The sequence below is a fragment of the Epinephelus fuscoguttatus genome, linkage group LG11 (genome assembly GCF_011397635.1).
Source record: "Epinephelus fuscoguttatus linkage group LG11, E.fuscoguttatus.final_Chr_v1".
NCBI lineage: Eukaryota > Metazoa > Chordata > Actinopteri > Perciformes > Serranidae > Epinephelus > Epinephelus fuscoguttatus.
This window is the reverse complement of record NC_064762.1, coordinates 23,754,480-23,770,478: the sequence shown is the minus strand read 5'-3', so window position 1 is coordinate 23,770,478 and position 15,999 is coordinate 23,754,480. Positions and strand designations below refer to the sequence as shown.

General features: G+C 41.5%; 1 protein-coding gene across 1 annotated transcript in view; it reads left to right on the top strand.

The window, feature by feature from the left end:
- The window catches only part of ptprk (protein tyrosine phosphatase receptor type K), a 160,313-nt gene that overhangs the window by 52,463 nt on the left and 91,851 nt on the right, over positions 1-15,999 (top strand). Inside the window, exon 3 of the mRNA XM_049589242.1 lies at positions 7,894-8,016. Within this exon, the coding sequence (XP_049445199.1) occupies positions 7,894-8,016 (123 nt within the window). The remainder of the gene's footprint in view (positions 1-7,893; positions 8,017-15,999) is intronic.

Below are 15,999 nucleotides of genomic sequence, written 5' to 3'. Positions count from 1 at the left end.
ATGATTTACAGTGACTGGTAGAAAGAAAGTGCTGCGGAATAAAAAAAATCCTTGAATGTGCAGACTCTCTGGTGTCATAAAAGTTATGCTGACACGATTGTGTGCCTGAAAGTACTTGACTTTTCTTCATTTCCGGCATACACAGAATAGTTTAACTAAAACTCCTCTCTTTTTAAAACACCAACTAGCACAACCAACTCCACAAATCCTTCACTTAGGCTATTTATTTGTTTTTTAGAGATGTATTTACTTTCAAACTATATTGCCATTTTTCTAATTTCACTATTCACAGGACTGATTGCTTTAGCTGTTTTTTTCCGTACATTAACTCATCATCTCATGAATAAAACACAGGTTATGAGCATTCAGATTACGGACTATTAAGTCCTAAATATAATTGAATCTCTTTGGAGGAAACTTTTGAGTCCTTCAAGGGCTGAATTCAAACATTTCTGCAATTAGATATAAAACAAAAACAGCCTTTCGCAGTAATGGCAATGTAGAGTAACAGTTTAGTGCAAAGTCGGATGTAAGTGCTGCAGCATTGTGTATTTGTTTCTTTTAACTGATTGTACAACATCAAGGCCACGCTCCACCAATGCGGTGTTGCTTTTTTGAGAAATGTACTCTAAGACAGCCGAGGACGAGTGCTTAGCACAAGGGCGCAAGTATTGACGTAGCATTCTTAGATTTGATAATGAGCTATCTCTTAGTTATAATGGACTCTCTTTGTCATAATAGATTTTCTGGAATTGTCTAGAGAAAGAAGAAAAAACACCTCAAACCTTCATTTGATTTAAGCGTGTCCCAGGGACTTGTATGTGAGCAGACTATAGCTGTTAGATCTGATTTAATACTGCCTATTCTGCAGATCGGTTAGATCACATTGGAGAAAAGGAAAGCTAATCAAACTAGCCATTGTTACACATTCTTGCCGTGTTGCCAACTAATAATCTTGATCTCGACTAATAGCGGGGGAATGAACGTGGTCTTCTTTTTGGTGCCTGTCTGCACCCATGTTTCTGAACAGTTCTAGTCAAAGCTTCTTCCTTTGACTCACCTCCTGAAGGTGGAGGTCAATGCAAATCATCACAAAATGAGTCTGAGTGACGGTGGCAGATGTTGTGTCTGATGCCATTCAACAATCTTTTAGAAAAGGCTGTGGCTGTCCTGTGTCACTGAGTGTGTGTGTCTGTGTGTGTGTGTGGCGCTCCTCTCTCTGCCCTTGAGCCTTTATCAAGTCCTTCTAATTATTTTATAATGCAAATGAGTCGCCATTATTTCATTAGCGGGGCAGCCAATCACAGAAGCTGATTAGGAAGTGATTAGCATGCAGGCGGTTTCTCTCTCTCTCAGTGTCCTTGTGAATGGAGGGGAGGGGGACAATAATGACCCATCTGGACACACACTTGTGCATATAGTTGGAAAATTGTCACAGGGATTTGTTATACAATATAATACAGTTAACACATGCAGACAGACACAGCTCAAATACACAAATACACACTGTATCTCTGGAGCATGTTTGACATGGCTCAATCATTGATAGTTTTCTAATAACAATGGATCAGATGAATGTGTGTGTGATGCAGAGTCCTGCACGGGTCTGATTTTCAAGACCAGGTCTCGAGCCAGAACCGCAATGTGCAACTTCACGCCACCCACCTCGCCACTACATATTACCAATTTGTTCCACAACCTGACCCAACCTGCTGACACAAAATCTGCGGCCTGACCCAAAACGGCAAATCTTTGAACAACCATGTGCTGTTCAAATGTTTCAGTTAGGCACCACGTTTAAAATCATCAATCTGGGGCATTTAATTCATGCCAAACTGACTGTGTAACACGGAGGTAATTCAGGAAATACAATTGAAAGAATGTTCTTGTCTTATTCTCATAATATTGACAAGTTGGACAGTATGACAAAATTTATACAAGCCGATTGCAGTGTTTTCTTTACAGAAGACGATTCATAATTTGGTCATAAACAGCCGAGTGTCTCGCCATATTTTTTATTCATCTGACGACTGGCCCTTACCAACAGAAGTTCCGAGCCTTGTCGTCTCTTCAGTTAAACGTTTTTGGCGTCTTTGTGTAAAAGACCCCTCTTCTTCACCCTTGGATGTTTGTATTGTTGCGCATCTGTTGAATGTTAGAAACGTCATCAACACGCCTACTCGCTCGCTGTGAATTCTCTGGACAATGACCCACTCTGTTCACACATTGGCTGAATCAGACAGTACACCGACGTTGTACCAGGGTGTCCATTTAATGTTCAATCCAAGTGATTCACACGTTTGTGTTCTCATATACAGCTCCCTCAGGTAATGTCTAAATAAGTTCAGGGTTGCAGTGCATGTGTGAAAAGGGCCTTATAGTGTTGTTTTCGGCCTCACTAGGCAGCTGTTTTTGTTTGCAGCCAAAAAGTTCTAAAAACCCACAGTATGCTAACAACCTAGCTGGTGAATGTAGTGGAGCATTTAGCAGCTAAAGAGCCAGATATTTCCCAAAACAGAGTTAAAAGGAGAGTCAATATTACATTTACATTCATTAGGTCGCCTTAAATAGGATTCCAAATGAATGTCAGAGTTGCTCTGTGTCTGCTGCATGTATAAACAGGCAGATGTTTGCTTAAAAAGTTGTCATATAAACTCAAAGAGTCAGCTTTGTGCTTGTTAATGCTGCCCCCCAAAATCAGTTATTGCAGGTTTAATTAGTTTGTTCCAGTAACAGAGCTCAGTGTTTGTCAGAGTTTGATTATTTATGTGTAATTATTAAAGAAACAATCATAGAAAGATACTTGATCCATAGCTAGGTAGATGGATGGATAGATTTTAACCTCGCATAATATTTTGGCATGGCTGAAGGTAAGAGGCAGAGGTAAAATAATAGCTCAAGGTCTGCTCTTGTCATTATTGGCAACAACGATTCCTGTCAGATCCATGTGTCTGTGTGTGTTGGTTTAAGTTGGCAGGACATTGAGGAAAGAGAGAAGTGTTAACTGAGAACGTGGGCGCGTTAGCGCTGTGTGTGTGTGTGTGTGTGTGTGTGTGTGTGTGTGTGTGTGTGTGTGCGGCGACAGTTTCACACATATTTGGTTTCTGCAGATCCCCTTTTCAGCGGACTCGCACACACACACACACACACACACACACACACACACACACACACACACACTCCCATACACACATGGACACACAGCTACTTTGTTCAGTATGTTCGCAGCTGAAGGCAGTGAGAATTTCTATCAGAGGTGTGCAGATGAAAAAGAGAGGAATGCTGTATGATTGAGAAATGTTCTTTGAAACCAGTCAGTAAAGCACAAATTTAAAACAAGGACATGTTTTTCTTCACTGCTAAGCCAAGGCAAAATACCTCTTCTACCATGGCACTATGTCAGAGCTGAGTGGAATTATGTGTGTGCACAGTTAAAAGCCCGCAGCACATATTTTAAACACGGTGGGTTTAAATCCAATTTCGTTGTAAACTGTAGACTGCTTTCAGAGGCAGAAATTCCAGAAAAAAAGAGGCTTTGAAAGTGAATAGAGCTTCTGTATGTATTCTGTAGTTCAACAAAGTTAAACAAGGCCAAACAAGTGCCATAGCATGTAAACCAAGGCTAAGCACTTCTGCAGTTCCAAAACTATGACCTAACATTTTATCACTCAAAGAGAGCACACAAAACTTCACAGGCAATACACTAAACTAACGCCCACAAAGTCACCAGCAGGACTGAACACAACACTCCAGTCATGGCACAATAATGAATGATCTCGGTTTTTAATCTTGCCTTTATTAAAAATAACTTACATATGACTGGTATTGTCATTCATTTTCCTGGAGGCCCAGACACACCAAACCGACATCAAAGAGCTAGTGGCGATGAAGGACAGCTGTTGCATCACCTATGTCTGGGCCAGAAAGTTGCACTTGAACACACCGCCAACATAACATGCAAACAGCCAGCTAATACGTACGTTTTGCGCCTGCATGAAAGGATATAACTCTCCACACCAGCAGTCTGTATTCGTCATTTAAATAGGTAAACTAAAAGACTAATAGGACAGATTCAAGATGCTAGTTATCCAGGTAGCACGTTAACAACACAAACCCATGTTGAAAGAACACGTAATGACAAACAATTAGGAACTGTTTTTGATAAAGAGCTCATCTTTCCTATTCTTACAAAGTTTATTTCAATCTCACTCCCTCATAACATGATTGTTTACTTGCCTCACTTCCGTTTCTCTTTTCGTGCGCTGAGCTGCACTGTTAATCAGAGTGATTTCACTTAATGCAGGGTCAGGCGATAATTCAACATCCGCTAATTAATCCGCTAAAAAAAGATGACATGGGTCGACAAGTACCAACTGTGCGGGACATACCGCAAAAACCAGTGTGACAGATGCTCACTGATGCTCACTCGGCTTGCCTTGGTGTTTCAGGGCCCTTAACTGTTGCTGTGACAGTCACTTTCCTTTTTAAATATTCACCTGATACACCCATCGCTCTTTCAGGCACGCTTCACAGTAAACTGCAGTGCCTCTGTGCTAACATAATACACAGTGTTATCATGCACATTAACAATCAAACCTAATATTGGATACCGGCGGTTGACAGCTGCTTGTCTTGTCTCATCATAGATTGCAAACTAATCAAAGATCGTCATAATTAAACAGCCATAGCTGGCATTTTAAATGCTCCCACCTTGCTAATTAAACTTGAACATCATATTTACCGAGCGTCTGAATGATTGAGCCTTTTGGGAACGAAGATACACAGTTTAATTTCAGCAAAGCTCTACTCTTACAAAGAACCCTGTAGTGCTGCTGCTGTGCATGTGGTCATTTCTACAACCCATCAGGAGAATGTACACAAATCTGGGTAGAAATTGAGTGGTTTAAAGAGTTGTAGATATGTAAATATGTTGCATAAAAAAGGCATAATGAAAAAGAAAATGGGAAGCTTACTATTCTGTCGTTAACAAAGGATGATGTTTTCTACCATAGCTGCACAACATGGACAAGGTTACCCTTTCTGTACATATGCAGTTAGTAACAGAAGACATACGTACATTTTCCATACTCGCTGGTGAATGCAGGGGAAAGCTAAACACACGAATGAGGTGCTTTACATCTAAAAACACACACATTTCCAAACTCATCCTCAGTTTTTGGGTACAACATCCATTAACGTGTCATGTTATGTGATATTTAGCATTGAGTGTTTACGGCATAGTCGTTTGCCTCCTATTGTTTTTAGAGCTGCAACAATTAATCAATTAGCTGCCAGGTATTAAATTAATGGCAGACTAATTTGATAATCGATTGATATGGGTGGTTTTTTTAAGAAAAAAAAAAACAAAATTTCTCTTATTCTAGCCTCTTAAATGTGAAAACCTTCTGTTTTTTTACTCTTCTAAAAAATAAACTGAATATCTTTGGGTTGTGGACAAAGTAAGACACTTTAGGACGTCATCTTGGGCTTTTGAAAACACTGATCGACATTTTCCACCATTTTCTGACATTTCATAGACCAAACAACTAATTGATTAATCAAGAAAATAATCATCAGCGAAGAAAATAATTGTTAGTTGCAACCCTAATTGTTTAATATATGCTGGTATACTGGTTTTTAGATGCAGTATGTTCCCAGATACGCATGCAAACACACTATACACTCCAGAGTTACACTCATTGCTCTTTTAACCCATGCAGAGAGAGCAACCGGACAGCAAGATGTAAACTGACACACACACTGTGGGAGACAGGAAGTCATGGAGCTTTACACACAGCAGCAGCAGTATTTGTTAGACATCAGTAGAATTAGATTTGTACGTCCAAGTTGAGTTTATAAAAGAATAGTTTGTAGTAGAAAAATGCGTGTTGTCGTTCTGTACTTTGTGCCCTCTACATGTCCCAGCATTTTTCGCATTATGTCCAGAGGTAACTTGCTGTGACAAAGACTTAATTGAATTGAATGGGAGCGAACTGAATTGCACGGAGAGAGGGGCTGGTTTAAAGAATGACGCTGAGGGGAATGCAATCCAGTGTATCTCTGAGGCTGTGAGTCACAGCCAACCATACAGCCGGCAGCCGAAGACAGTCGCTTAGTTTGATGTTAACTTGTTTCTCCTCCGGCGGCGGCTGTCACCTCTTGGTATCCCTCTGTAGCGGGAGCTCAGATCAGTGGGGTATCTGAGGGCCTGTCGTTCTGCTCTCCATCACAGGCGCCGCAGCTCGCTCTAGGACACAGGTAGCAAAGCTGCAACTGAATGTTAGGAGATTTATGTTGCTGGCAGTGCTGGTGGCTTGCTCTTGAATAGCTTCAGTTTCTTATTGGTGGTGGATATGATACAAACATGTTGTATGTGTATCTTGAGCCCCTTTCCCACTGGACAAAAATCACACTAACATCCACTAACATGAGGCCTTTTTCTTTTGTGGGGAAGGCACTCGCTCTTGTAACAAATGACTCCGTAGTAGTCACGGGTACTTATCAGGTCTAGCTCGGATGTGCTTCGATCAGCAGTAATGGAAACATGACAGCAGGGTGGATGCACAAGTTTTAGCCCATTTTCTGGTGCAATGCAATGACGTGCTGCCACAAAACACCCTCTGTCTCTGTTCAAGCAGCGCTCCAGCATTGTCCCAATTTTTTTGCTGGCACTGTGTTTGAGAGAGTCGGAATACGTAACAGATACAAAAAGAAGCAACCACCGTACGGTTTACCAACCTGCGTTCTAGCATGTCTGTGACTTTGAACATGAAACACCAGGAAAAAAAAAAAAAGAAAGGAAGGCATACTCGTCTACTGGCAATGGGAAAGCAGTCTATCACCTATTCTTAAGGAGTTTCCGAATGTTTAAAAAAACATACGTATACATGCTAACTTTGGTGGGAAAAGGGTATTGATTGGACCCTTTGGCGGGCTGGCCCTGGCCAGCGAGCCATATGTTTGACACCCCTGGTCTAGCCTATCTTTCCCTTTGCAAATCCAATGTGTCCAACACCTCCAGTTATTAACTGGTCTTGAAACTGTGCAGGCTCTTATGTGTTATGGTCAAACTGGGCTTTAGCCTGGAGCTGGGCCATAAATCACTATGATATTGTGATTAACGATTCATAGTCGTCTTGGGCTTGGTTATTTTAATCAGAGCTGAAACGATTAGATGATTACTTACAACTACTGTGTACTATATGTAAAACCGAAGCTTACTATGTGATGACTCAAATCACTACTATAAAACTATATATGGATGATTACTCTTTTCTTACTTTGGCCAATGTCAAGAAGGACAGATATCTGTGATCACTAACTACCAGTGACTTGAATCAGATGGCATTGTGGCTTTTCTTAGCCGCATCTCTTCGAGCCATTTTATTAACACAAGCCGTGCATCACTTGTAGGTCAATGAATCAGATCGCTAGCAGTCGCCACCATGTTATTTCTATCAGCAATATTGCCAGTACACGCCACATATCATTGGAAGTTGATTGTTTCAGCTAGCCATCAGGGACAAGTGGCGTCTCTCTGCATTAGAGCAACTTTCTGCTTCGGCTGGGCCAAGGGCGTCCAGCTCACACATGGTTGTCCTGAGGCAGTGGCGATGGGCTCAGATGATCAGCTGAAGGCCCTGATGGTTGAGTCAGAGGTGATCCTGACTGGCCTTGAGTGATGACTGCTGGAGCCCAGACTCCTGGTGGTTTGTTAATGAGCTGAGACACAGACACGCACAGAAAAACAGCGCACAGGAAAGGATCAAAAGTTTTACTGCATAAAACCACAGAGAATACATGTTGCAGTACAAGTAATTAGTTTTGTTCATTCAAGTCAATAATCATTGATGCTATGAGGTGAACTAAATCTTATTGTGTTTCTCTCTACAGGGAGCTGTACGTTTGATGAGGGCTTCTCTCAGTGCGATTACCAGCAAGATCCCTATGATGACTTTGACTGGACGCACATCAACACCCAGGAAGTGCCATACGTCTCACCAGACCTGCCACAAGGTGACTTTCTTTCTCCTGTCTCTGTCATCCTCTTTTTCAACACCTCATTGTTGGGGGAAAGTAACTGAGTACATTTACTCAAATATTGTTCTTAAGTACAGTTTTGATCTTTATTGTTTATCTACATTTCTCTGCAGAACCAACACTTTAATTTATGCCAAAAAAGTACATTTTGAAAATACCTGTACACATGTGCGCTTCTACTTAAAGGAGCAGTGTCTAGGATGTTGTGGAATTTAGCGGTGAGGTCCCAACTGAATACCCCTCCTGTAACCCCTCTCTGTCCAAGCATGTAGGAGAACCCACGGTGGTCTTCAAGGTGCATTCACACCACCAAATTCAAGCTACCACTTAAGAGTAAAAGCATGAAAGGCCCTCTTTTGAGCCAGTGTTTGGTTTGTCCATTCTGGGCTACATGACAGACACCATGAAAGAGACAGGCCCCCTTTGAATTTTCTTAGAGGCCAAACAGTGGAAATGCACCTCCTGAGTCTGTTACGTGATGCAATTGGGCCCAGAAAAAGACATCTGTAAATCAGTAGATGGCGTTTTTTGAGCGCCACAACTCCCACAAAATGGCTCATTTCACTATCAGAAGTTAATTGATTCGGTCCAGTAACATTTTGAAAGTCTAGAAGAACTGCAAGATTAAATCTTTTCATCACCATTCAAGTTAGCAGACCGCTAAACTGGAAGCAGCCGGCTCGGCTAGAGGAAGTCTCCATTGGGCTGGCTCTATAAGCCCATTGTTGCGGAAGCAGTGCTGCTCATCTGGTTAATTTCATATGGCAGACATAAGGCTTTTTGGCTTCATGTGCCAAACACCCACTCACCGGTAACTACTGATTAATTTTGAAGAACAAATGACATAAAATGCAAGAAGCCTTTCCCCTAAGTCTGGGGCTCCACTGACTCAGTGAGTTTCAACACTGCATTTCAAAGTGCTGTGCAGTACGTGGTGGTGAAATTTTAGTGTTTTCTGTCATAAATGTCTTGCCTTTTATTTTAATCAAGTTATTTTTATGAAGTTTTTGTTTGCTTTGCTGATAAACAGGCAGCTGGCCGTGTTAACATGCATAAATATAGTGCCCACTCCCCATCCTCTGGTCTGGTTAGCTAATATTAGCCTTGGCTGCTCTGCACTGCGCACCACTTGAGTCGTGTGGGAGCTAACTAGCAGCACTGCTGTGGCGATTACCACTGGTAATGGCGTCTTAGTGGGGGGATGGCATCTGGTGGCAGGATGACATTGCTGCGAAAACATGGTGGCCACCCTCCAGTCGTCCCCCAGGTAGCCCCAGCGAATAAGCAGCTTCATTTTGAGCAGCAAAACCATTTTAGCATGGTTAACTACTTTAGCACCACTAGCTGTGTATACACTGCTAATGGTGCTAACGGAGCTAACACTGCTAAAGGGGGTTGCGGCTCAAGATTGAGCCACTTACTCACGAGGGCGATCTGAGGGGAGACCGTAGGGTGGTCACCATGTTTTAAAAGAAACTATGTTGGGTCAGGACACTGTTACATGCAGTAATCACAGAATCAGCAGCACCACAAGCTAGCTCCCAGCAGACTCAGGTGGTGTGCAGTGCAGTGAACTGAAGAGCAGCAAAATTAACCCATAGACTGACGTGTGTTACTGGTCACAAAAAATTTCGGTGATTAACATTTAATGGTCATCATCCCTATAATGAACGTTACGTTCCATTTTTGCCATTAGGTCCCTCTAAATCTGACACATGGCTCCTGTAAGCAGGAGTTTGAATGCAGGACTACTTGTAATGGAGTATTTTTACAATGTTGGTATCTGAGTACTTCGTTCACCTCTGACACTCCGTCCTCTTCTGTATCTCATCCACATTTCTTCCCTCTCTCCTCTTTTCTAAGACACCCTCTCCTCTCCTCTTTAATCAGTTGTTTTTTTTCTCCGTGGTGATGATGAAGGGGAAATTAAATCTTTCTGCCTCAGGGCTGAGGGTCTAATTAACAGAATATGAGGTCATTAATCAACGGCAGGGAACAGGGAAGGTTGCCTACTTTACAATCTTAAAAGCAAAATGTTATAACAATAACCAGCCATGCTATGTTGAGATAGTAACTGGCTTTACGAAATTAAAACCACAGAGTATGAATGTTGACTGCTGTATGAACAATGGCGTTAACAGTGACAGTGAGGAAACCATGTTGAAATGTCACAACCACAAACATGTTTGAGTTGATATTTTTTATATCTTGCCCTCTATCTTCTCTTCTCCTCTCTGTTTCTTTCCTTTCCTCTAGACTCCTCTCATCTCCTCTTCTTTCTTGTCTTGTCTTGTCTTTGTTTGTCTCCTTTTACTCTCTTCCCTTGCCTCTTCTCTCATCTCCTCTCCTCTAGTCTCCTTTTGTCTCCTTTCCCCTCCTCTCTTTCCCTCTTCTCTCAGCTCCTTTCCACTTCTTTCCTTTCCTCTCATATCCTCTTGTCTCTTCCTTTCCTGTCCGTAAGTCTTCTGTTGTCTCCTTTCCCCTCCTCTCCTTTCCTCTTGTCCTGTCTCCTCCCTCTTCTTTCCTTTCCTTTCTTCCCCTTTCCTATCCTCTTGTCTCCCCTCCTTTCCTGTCTTCTAGTCTCCTTTTGTCTCCTTTCCTCTCCTCTGCTTTCATTTCCTCTTTCCTTTCCTTTCCTTTCCTTTCCTTTTCTTTCCTTTCCTTTCCTTTCCTTTCCTTTCCTCTTATCGCCTCTCTTTCCTGGCCTCTGGTCTCATTTTGTCTCCTTTCTGCTCATTTCCCCTCTTTTCCTCACCTATAGATTCCTCACTTCTCTTTCCTTTCCTTTCCTTTCCTTTCCTTTCCTTTCCTTTCCTGTCCTCTCGTCTCTGTTTGTCTCCCTTTCTCTCATCTCCCCTCTTTTCCTCCCCTATAGTCTCCTTTCCTTTCTTATCCTCTTTTCTCATCTCCTTTCCTGTCCTCTAGTCTCCTTTTGACTCGTTTCCTCTCCTATGCTCTCCTCTCTTCTCCTCTCCTCCTCTGTTGTGGGAGATTATGACTTTGTTACCATGACAATGTAATGCCGTTATTTATCTCTCATGCTTATCATCATGACAACCCAGACTCGCTGACATTTAGAGAAAGGTTCAGTTCAACGACAGCTCTTTACGACTTTCACACAAACACACAAAACACTCCCAAAGTGTGTGTGTGTGTGTGTGTGTGTGTGTGTGTGTGTGTGTGTGTGTGTGTACCTGCTGTCTGGTGGGCGCATGTGGTCTTGTTTATATTTAGGCCCAGTGCTACAGAGCCAAAGTCTAGCATTTAGTGATATTAATACCAAGTGGTGTCGCTGTACAGAGAGGCTGGGGTTGGCAGTTTGAAGAGGTTAAATACCTCGGCCGAAGAGCGGCGAAGTAATGCCTGACATTAGCATAACATTAACTCCTGTAGAAACTAGCGGGATGAGCAGGGGCACGAGGATGGCAGGGCAGGTTAATGGTGTAGAGATGTTGGTATGTTGGTTGCTGAATGGGGGTGGAGGTGTGGGGGGATTGGAACGTTGCCTAAAGGTAGAGGAGCATGAACTGACATTTGATGAGTTAATAATGCCAGCAGGGTGTGGGACCGCAGTGCTGTAGATAGAAAACGAGGTTGCTGGAGGGGATTACAGATACAGCACTTGGCTAGGTTTTGTGTTTGGAAGAAGTAGCAGGAAATGGGTGAGGGGTTGAGTTGGTAGCTTAAATGCCTTGCCCAGGGACACATTGGTAATGCCTATTATTAGAATTGTTGTTGTGTCAGGCCACCAGTAATTTAGAAGTACTCCGGTCTGGCTGCAGTCTCCCTGAGGGCATGGCATGATTGAGGGGATAGGCGGTAAACCTTTTGGGCTTTCGACCCTTAAACAAAGGGATACCCATTCCCTTTGTTTAAGGGGGTGGGGGGGGGGGGGGTAGTTAAGAGTATTTGGCACCTGAGAGACCTTTGAGAGTAAGTTCATTGTCTGATCATTAGTTCATGGTGTTATATATTGTCAAAAGTATTGGCAGAAGAGAAGGAGTCATCTTAGTGCTGTATGCAGAACAGTTTCAGTCATCAGATAATTCAGCCAACAATTATACTTTTGTCCCTTCTAATCCACATTGGTTCGTCCCAGTTGCTAATCACCATTTGTGCTTAAGGCAGTGTTGAGTGTGGAGGGATGGTTTGGCAGTTTTTGTAATAGAGCTAAAACTATTCTGTGTAATCTCTTTGGGGGCTGATGTTGGCACTAGCCCCCGTGGCAGGGTCTAGATGCTACGCTGGCAACGTGCGTTGTGCCAGTTGAACATTCATGGGCTGGGGCTCTGTGGCTCAGTGGACTAAAGCAGATACTCTTGACTCATAATGTTGTCAGCCAGTACCACTCTAAATCTATTTGGCATGCTGTTCTTTGCATGTCCCTCCCTCTCTTTCCTCTTGTTCTCCACAGTGTACTGTCTAATAAGGGAGGAGGAAAAAAGGCATTTAGACCGCAGTGGAGCTGGTAACTCATCCACTGGATGTTTTAATAATGAGCGAATAATGATGGTTACAGCAACACAAAACATGCAGCTTTAAAATTAGCATTAAATCAAACCTCTCTGACACAGTCTCTGCAAAACATAAACAATAGGCTTCCCAAAAGTCCTATTTTAAATGCATTGGACCCCATGTAACAGTGGTAAGAATTAAATTATAAATTGTACATTTATATGTTAAGCATTTACAGTATTAGGGCCCTGAGACACCAAGCTGACGGTCGGCCATTGGTCAGTGTTGGGCTATTGGTTAGTGTCTGTCACGCTAGTCGGCTCATGTTGGCTGTTTTTCTGCTGATTCAGCATGTTGAACCGGTGTCAGAGCCAGGGGATCACTGATTGGCAGTTCAGCTCAGTGCAAGAGAAACTGAAGTGAGGAAAGCAAACAAACATCTAAAGTCAAGAGACGTGAGATCGAAACAGACCTGTTACATTAGGTAGAATATTTTTTTCAGCCATTGAGAGCTGTAGCAGAAACAGTTGATAACTGTTTGTGTAATTATTCACTAGCGTACAGTGAATATTGTTCGTTCTCTTAACATCAAGTTGTGTTGTTTTTGTGCTAACTGGCATACTGTCGTCTAGAATCTGCCCTGTCTTTCTTCTGCGTGTCTCCAGTGACACGTCAATGTTCAAAAACACTACATTATTAAGTCAGATCTTAAATACAGGTTTATAGAATTCCCAGTGGAACGGAAAGACTGAATAGTGAGTGGAAAATGATTCCACAGTCTGGGAGCAACAAATGGAAAACACTTGTATTTTTTACTTGGACATAGGATGAAGAGCAGTGATTGAGAGTCTTGGATATTTAATACGAGCTGAGGAGACACAAGCAGTTGTGATTCATACGGTGCTTAAAAACAAATTATCTTGTAATCAGTAAAGTACATGGTGAGTTTTGTTTTTTTTATTGTGGAGGAGCTGCATGTTTGTGTAGCCCACCTGATGTGGCTGGTATCATAAAATGCTGAATGCAAGACGCTCCTATTAGCTCCCAACAGCAGGCTGTTACTATTGTGCTGAAGAAGACTATCTAGTATCTACGACGCTGCTGCTGTTGTTGTTATGTGACATATCTAGGTCTTAAGGCTGTCACAGGGGTATTTTTAGCCTCATCGTTATATTGTGTCGTCATTCTGTTAGCGGCCATTTTAGACTTTGGCAGTTCAAAGACATCAGCCATTTTAGAAACTGGCAGGTGTCAGATGTTCTTGGCATCACGAGGTCTGCTTTCTTAGCATGGGTGTTTCATGTACCATCAGTTTTTTTGTTACTTATATTTTCCATTTTTGTCTCAGATTAGGTGTTGTTATTGTTCTTTCTCTACTGGCTTAAGCATTTGAATAATTTATTGAATATTATGGAATATTATTACCATGAGGGAGTAAGGCTTCAACATGATGGACATTGCCTGTGTACCAAATACTATTCAACTAAATTTCCCTATACCTACATGATGTTATGATTTTTTCAGGGAGTGTTATGGTTAGCTGAAATGCTAAAGGTTATATTTTTGTCATGTTGTGTGTGTTGTGACATATCTGGGTCTCTGACTGATGGCAGTATTTTTAGCTGGCGCACCATCTTGGCAGCCATCTTAATGGCACTTTTCTCATGTCACCATCTTAGTATCAGTGCCAAAAAAGAAGGAATAGGAGTGACATCCTCTGTGTGTTCATTTTGGATGGATGTAGATTACAGAGATGGAGTGAGAGAATGGTGCTGGCCTGGTATTGTTTCCGGTCTGATTGGCCGTGGTCCAGTTTGGACGCCCTCATTTTTGTGTCTTGTTGGTGGCACCCAGAACCAGGAAGTGGGATTATTCTAATACTGCTATGGCTGGAAGAGAAGTGTGTGTGTGTGTGTGTGTGTGTGTGTGTGTGTGGAGGTGATGGTGGGGTGGTAATGACAGAAAAAGAGGAGAGAGATCAAGAGAGAGAGGAAGAGACAATCCAATAACTAGGGTACAGTGTTGGTTTTGAAAAGCTGGTGTGTGTGTGTGTGTGTGTGTGTGTGTGTACGTGTACGCGCGCACCAGTTGAAAGCCTGTTATGTTGAGCTGTATTCTGCAGAGAAAAGTGTTTTCTCACAGTAGATTAGCTGAACAATAAGTGATAATCACTATTGTCCTACAGCCCATTGTATACAGCATATTGTGTGTGTATGCTATAATATGCAAATAGAGTTAACCAGTTAGGGCCGAGTGTTGTTTTTGTTTCACTGGAGCATATTCTATTCTATTCTGTTCTATTGAGAAATGTTTCATTTTGTTCTGTGATGTTCCTATCTCTTCTATTCTACTCTATTCTGTTCTGTTTTCTGCTGTTCTGCTCTATTCTATTCTGGTCTATTCCATTATATGCTATTATATTCTGTTCTGTTTTATTCTACTCTGTCCTGTTCTGTGCTCTTGTTTTTTGTTCTCTTCTACTCTGTTGCGTTCTGTTGTGTTTCGTTTTGTTCTATTGAGTTCTATCCTTTTCTGTTCTGTTCTATTGTGTTGTGTTTTGTTGTACTGTTTTATGTTCTCTTCTACTTTAATCTGTTATGTTCTATTCTATTCTCTTCTTTTCTGTTCTAATACATTCTTTTATGTTCCTTTCCATTTTGTGCTACTCTAATCTACTCTATGATGTTTGATTCTTTTCTGTTCTATTCTATTATACTCTATTGTGTTCTGTTCTACTCTACTAATCTATGTTGTTCTGTTATACACTACTGTGTTCTATTGTACTCTATTGCATTCTGTTATTTTGTTTTGTCCTATTTTATTCTATTCTGTTCTATTCTAGTCTAGTCTATTCTAGTCTACTCTATTTGGTTCTACCTTGTTCTGTGTTAGGATCTACTGTACTGTTTTGTTCTATTCTACTCTGTACTGTTCTATGTTGTTCTCTTCTGCTCTGTTGTATTTTGTTCTATTCTACTCTATTGTGTTCTGTGCTCTTGTTTTCTATTGTGTTCAACTCTATTACATTCTGTTCTGTTAAGTTTTGTTTTGTTGAGCTCTGTCCTGTTCTGTTTTACTCTAGCGTGTGCTGTTCTATTTTGGTCTGTTATGTTCTACTCTATTCTGTTTTTTCCTGTTTTGTGTCTGTTCTGTTTATGGCTGCAACTAACGATGGAATTGTCTTCATCGCTGATCAATCCATCAATTATCATTTCAGCAAGTGGACTAATAGCTTAGCCTATAAACTGTCAGAGAATACGGAAACAAATACCCATCAGTTTCCCCGAGACCACAGTGATATCTTTATATTGCTCAGTTATTTTTCCAGTTAAGAGTCCAGAACCCAAAGATATTAAATTTACAACAATATAAAATAGAGAGCGGCAGCAAATCCTCACATTTGAGAGACATATATATGACATATATGATTAATCGATTATCTAGCTAGTTAATTTATTTTATGTATTTTTTCAACTCTAGTTCTATTTATGAAGTACAGTTCTA